Source organism: Vigna radiata, chromosome 4 (genome assembly GCF_000741045.1).
Source record: "Vigna radiata var. radiata cultivar VC1973A chromosome 4, Vradiata_ver6, whole genome shotgun sequence".
NCBI lineage: Eukaryota > Viridiplantae > Streptophyta > Magnoliopsida > Fabales > Fabaceae > Vigna > Vigna radiata.
This window is the reverse complement of record NC_028354.1, coordinates 8,185,757-8,191,126: the sequence shown is the minus strand read 5'-3', so window position 1 is coordinate 8,191,126 and position 5,370 is coordinate 8,185,757. Positions and strand designations below refer to the sequence as shown.

General features: G+C 36.3%; 1 protein-coding gene across 1 annotated transcript; it reads left to right on the top strand.

Annotated features, from left to right (window-relative positions):
* The first annotated feature begins 4,390 nt into the window (after window positions 1-4,390).
* Window positions 4,391-4,894, top strand: LOC111241511 (uncharacterized mitochondrial protein AtMg00810-like). The gene has a single exon (XM_022780145.1). It carries the CDS (start codon window positions 4,391-4,393, stop codon window positions 4,892-4,894), a length of 504 nt encoding a protein of 167 aa, XP_022635866.1.
* The last annotated feature ends 476 nt before the right edge of the window (window positions 4,895-5,370 follow it).

Below are 5,370 nucleotides of genomic sequence, written 5' to 3'. Positions count from 1 at the left end.
TTGGGAGAAGTTGATGGATGTTCTGGTGCACGGTTGGTGTTTGAGGAAATGCGTGACAGTGTATAATGTGGTATGGTGAGGAATTTCTAACTCAGTAGGCTTTCCAAAAGGGAAAGGAGCTAGAGGAAGTAAGGCTAAAGCTAGCACAATGTTTGAACTTGAAGAAGTAGTTGTATTTCAGCAACATTTCATTACTATCATTCAAGTTAAGTTTTACAATGGATCAAGCTCTCTTTTAAAGATGAAGAGAAGCTTGGAAATGTGAAAGGGAAGCTACATATTTACAATGTGCATGAAGTAAAGAGAAGTGTGCAGGAGACGGTAGTCAGCTGGCTATATTTTGCACATGGAACATGTTGGAAACATGCTTCAAAGAGAAGAAGCTAAGACTGGTGTGTTCCATGTGGTAAATGTGCTTCATGGATGTTAAGCCCCTGGCAAGTGTACTAGATTGTTATCAAGTAATATAAAACGGGTAAGTCCGAGTATCGTTTCCCAAAGGACTCTTAGGCCTTAACTTTCATGTAAACTAATCGCATAAGACTTGAGCAGAAATTAATTTTAGGTTTTGGATGCAGAACAAAAATAAACATGCAAAATGCAGTGAATCAATTGGCTAGAAGAAACTATGGATGAATGAAGTTGTTGGGGTTTACAATTTCATCTTATCCATCCTCATATGTCTACTCTTCTTATTTAATTTGCTTATTTATCATATTGTCATGTAAACTTTCTTAGTCTACCCTAAACCCAATCTCTTGGCGAAAAGAGCATATTACTAATTGTTAGAAGTGGGTTTTAGGCCTAACTCAACCCCACAAAACCGACTTGTTAGGTGAGCTCTGCATCCTACTTATATATTATAAATTGGCCTTATCTCTAGTCGATGTGGGACTTCCAACACACCCCCTAACGCCGAGGTATATACATCTCGAGCGTGAGACTAGATATTAATGGGTGGTCTGATAACGGCCCAATAGCGGGTAAAACAATATGTCCAACAAATATTACTAGGATAGGCTCTAACCAGGCTCTAATACCATGTTAGAAGTGGGTTTTAGGCCTAACTCAACCCACAAAACCGGCTTGTAAGGTGAGGTCTGCACCCCACTTATATATTATAAATTGGCCTTATCTCTAGTTAATGTGGGACTTCCAACACTAATTACTGGCTTGCTATCTCTAGCCTCCCCTAGTAACTAATAATGCATGATAAACAGAAGCAAAATACAATTGATAGTCCTACCCCTATCTCTAGGCAGTATTAGCATAATCAAGGAATTCCCCCCAGTTCATGACATTATTGTACGTCTCCATATCAATAAAGACAAACAACATTTACCGAATGAGTTAAACAATAAAAGCATTAAGCAAAGGTAAGGAACCCAACAACTGATGACATAAGCATATGCAAGCATATAAAGAAAATAAGAATTTTGATACAATGAGAGTTTCAAAATATTACATTGTTCCCCAACAACCTAGGGTTTAGTTCACCATGGACATGGTGAAACTAGATGAAATACAATGAAAGAATGGAAGAATAAACCCTAAATTTGGTAGATTGGAGCCTAAGCATCCAAGGAACCTCCTCCAAGGTGTGTAGAACTGCTCTAGACGTCTCTGTCTGCCAAAAGATTACAATTTGAATCGCACTGGGTCTATTGATAGACCAAAAAAGTAACAGAATTTAAGCCCAAGCCCAACAGATAACCGCTCAGCGCCAAATTTAATAGCTTAACGGTTTCTCTTTAGCCACGCCACCGCTCAACGGTCAGTTTAATCGCTCAACGGTTTGCCTCTAATCGCTCTGGATGCTCAGCGTTGGATTTGGGCGCTGAGCGGTTCACTCGATTCTTCTTTTCATCCTTTTTCTTCTTCTTTCATGAGTCTAAGTCCCCTTGCTTCACTTCCATCTTCAATTCACCTCAAAACCCTGCAAAACAATGCAAAAACAAGCATAATATCTATAAAACCAACTTTTGACTCTCACATGACTCAACTAAGTGTTTTACTTGATTTTAAGCTCATTTCAAGCCACAAAGGGTGTGCTTTGATATCATATTTAAGCATGAAAATAACGGTTTTTAGACCGTTATCAACGGCTGGCATGTGTTCCACAAAAGAAATATGTCCAATGTGGTCTAAATAAAGAAGATGCACGACTAGATTTGTTTCACATGGAAAGGGTTGAAAACGTGCTCCAAAGAGAAAAGGCTTCACAACTTTAACTTGTCTTTATTGTACTCCCTTGCTTTGCAAGCTTGTTAGGATGTGTAAGCATACTTTCCAACCTTATTAATGTCCTATAAAACAATGTAAATGGAATTAGTTAAAGAGGATCTTTCTATGACTTCAAATAAGGAAAGAGTTTTGGAAATCTTTATTCTACTTCCCTTTCTTTAGTCTTAGTTGTAGTTGATACTTCTTTGGATGGGAAGTCCTTAAAGGAGTTGCCATGAAGAAGTTAAGGTTGTTGAGGATCAACCACAAAAGGAACAATTGTTTGTTGTTACATGCTTCGCTACTAATAGCTCCAAAGAAAGTTGGCTAATAGATAGTGGTTGCACAAACCACATGAGTTATGATTGAGAACTCTTTGAAGAACTTGACAAAACTGCACTTTCTAAAGTCAAAGTAGGTAATGGAGCATACATTGCAGTAAAAGGAAAAGGAATAGCGACAATTGAAGGTCAAACAGGTTTGAAACTGATTTTAAATGTTTTATATGTTCCAAAAATTAACCAAAACCTGTTGAGTGTTCCTTAATTGCTTGAAAAAGGTTATAAGGTGTTGTTTGAAGAAAAAAACTACATGATTAAAGATTCAACAGGCAATGAAGTATTTAAAGTTAGAATGAAAGGAAAAAGCTTTGCTTTGGACTTCATGAGTGAAGAACAAGCTGTGGTGCACAAAGAGGTCAGCAGTACAATACTTTGGTATAAAAGATTGGGCCATTTTCACCACGGTGATCTAATATTCATGAAGAAGAATAACATGGTTAGAGGCTTACCTGATATAGAAGAAGCATTTCCTACATGCATTGCTTGTTAATATGGAAAGCAAACAAGACTCTCATTTCCACAAAACAAGACTTGGAGGGCTATACAAAATCTACAATTGATACATACAGATGTTGGAGGTCTTATAAGCACACCATCATTGAATGGCAATACAGGTGTAGAACACTAGCTTACAACCCCTTATTCACCTCAACAAAATGGCACTGTAGAAAGGAAAAATCGGACGATTATGGAGATGGCTAGGTGCTTACTTCATGACAAAGAGTTGCCTAAAACATTCTGGGCAGAGGCTGTAAATACAACAACATTTTTACTCAATAGACTGCCAACAAAAGCTTTACAACAAAGAACACCTTTTGAAGCATGGTATGGTTACAAACCTGAATTGTTTAATTTAAAGATATTTGGCTGCTTATGTTTATCTTATATTCCTCATATTAAGAGAGACAAATTGGACAAGAAAGTAGAGCTTGTAATTTTTGTAGGCTATAGCTTGATTTCAAAGGCCTATAGGATCTATCTCCCATACAACAACAAAGTCATTGTTAGCAGGGATGTGAAATTCTTGGATTTTGATTGTTGGAGCTGGAAAGACAACAAATACCTTGAACAATTTGATTGTTTGAGCTAGAAAGGCAATAATGAGCTTGGATTGCAAGAGAAGAATGAATATGTGGATGACGAACCTATTAGAGGAACAAGATTGCTTTCTGACATCTATCAAAGGTGTAATGTAGCGATCATGGAACCTAGTGGGTATGAAGAGGCTGCGACTGACAAAAGGTGGATAAATGCTATGGAAGAGGAGCTCAAAATGATTGAAAAAAAATCATACATGGTAGTTGGTGGATAGACCTGGTCATAAAAAGGTCATTAAAGTAAAGTGGGTTTATAGAACCAAGTTCAGTCTTGATGGTTCTATGAACAAGTACAAGGCAAGACTTGTTGTCAAGGGATATGCTCAGATGTTTGGGGTAGATTTCTCTGAAACATTTGTCCTAGTTGCCAGGCTAAACACAATAAGGTTGCTGCTAGCACTAGCTGCACAAAAAGGCTGGCTTATACATCAATTAGATGTAAAATCAGCTTTTTTGAATGGATATTTGGTGGAAGAAATTTTCGTGGAACAACCAAAAGGTTTTGCTCTTCAAGGACAAGAAGACAAGGTTTATCTACTGAAAAAGATATTATATGGTTTAAAACAAGCACCAAGGTCTTGGTATAGTAGAATTGATGCACATTTAATGAGCTTAGCCTTTGTGAAAAGTCTAAGTGAGTATACCTTATATATTAAAAAGGTGAATGAAGATATACTTATGATATCTTTGTATGTTGATGACTTATTTGTTACAGGAAATTGTAAGGAAATGATTGACAAGTTTAAAGAAGAAATGGAAAATGTCTTTGAAATGACAGGCCTTGGAAAGATGACATTTTTTCTTGGTATGCAAGTGCATCAAAAGAATAATGAAATATTTGTGTGCCAAGAGAAGTATGCAAAGGAAGTACTTATGAAGTTCAACATGGAAGAATGTAAGTCAGCTGCAACTCCAATGAACCAAAAAGAAAAGTTTTGTAGAGAAGATGGAGCTGAAAAGGTTGATGAAAAGCTATTTAGATCCTTAATAGGATGCTTAATGTATTTAACTACCACCCGACCATATATCATGCATGCAGTGAGTTTGTTATCAAGGTATTTGCATTGTGTTAGTGAAATTCATTTTCAAGAAGCAAAAAGAATTCTTAGATATGTTAAAGGCATAATTGATTATGGGATATGGTTCAACAAAGTTGAAAGATTAAGTTTTCATGGTTATTCATATAGTGATTGGGCAGGATATGTTGATGATATGAGAAACACTTCTGGTTAGTGTTTCTCTCTTAGTTCTGGAGTGTTTTCATGGTGTTCCAAAAAGCAAGAAATTATAGCCTAATCAATAACAGAAGCAGAACATGTTGTTGTTGCTGCTGTTGTAAATCAAACTGTCTGGATAAGGAAAATTATGACTGATTTACACATAGAACAAGAAGATATCACAATTTGTCGTGGATAACCAAGCTGCAATTTCAATTGCCAATAATCCATTTTTTTCATAGCAAAACAAAACATTTTAAGATAAAACTTTTCTTTTTAAGAGAAGTTCAAAGAGAAGGACAAGTGAAACTAGTTTACTACAAAACACAAAACCAAGTGGCTGATATCCTAACCAAGGCACTTCCAAAATCTAGATTTGAGTTCTTGAGACAAAAAGCTTGGAGTTTGCGGTATAGTAGAATTGATATCCTATTTCCGATAAAAAACTTTTCCATAACCCAAATTTTTCTATAACTTTCTTTTCCACTCATT

Coding starts and splice junctions, on each gene's coding strand:
- LOC111241511 (XM_022780145.1), top strand. CDS start 4,391: ATGATTGACAAGTTTAAAGAAGAAATGGAAAATGTCTTTGAAATGACA.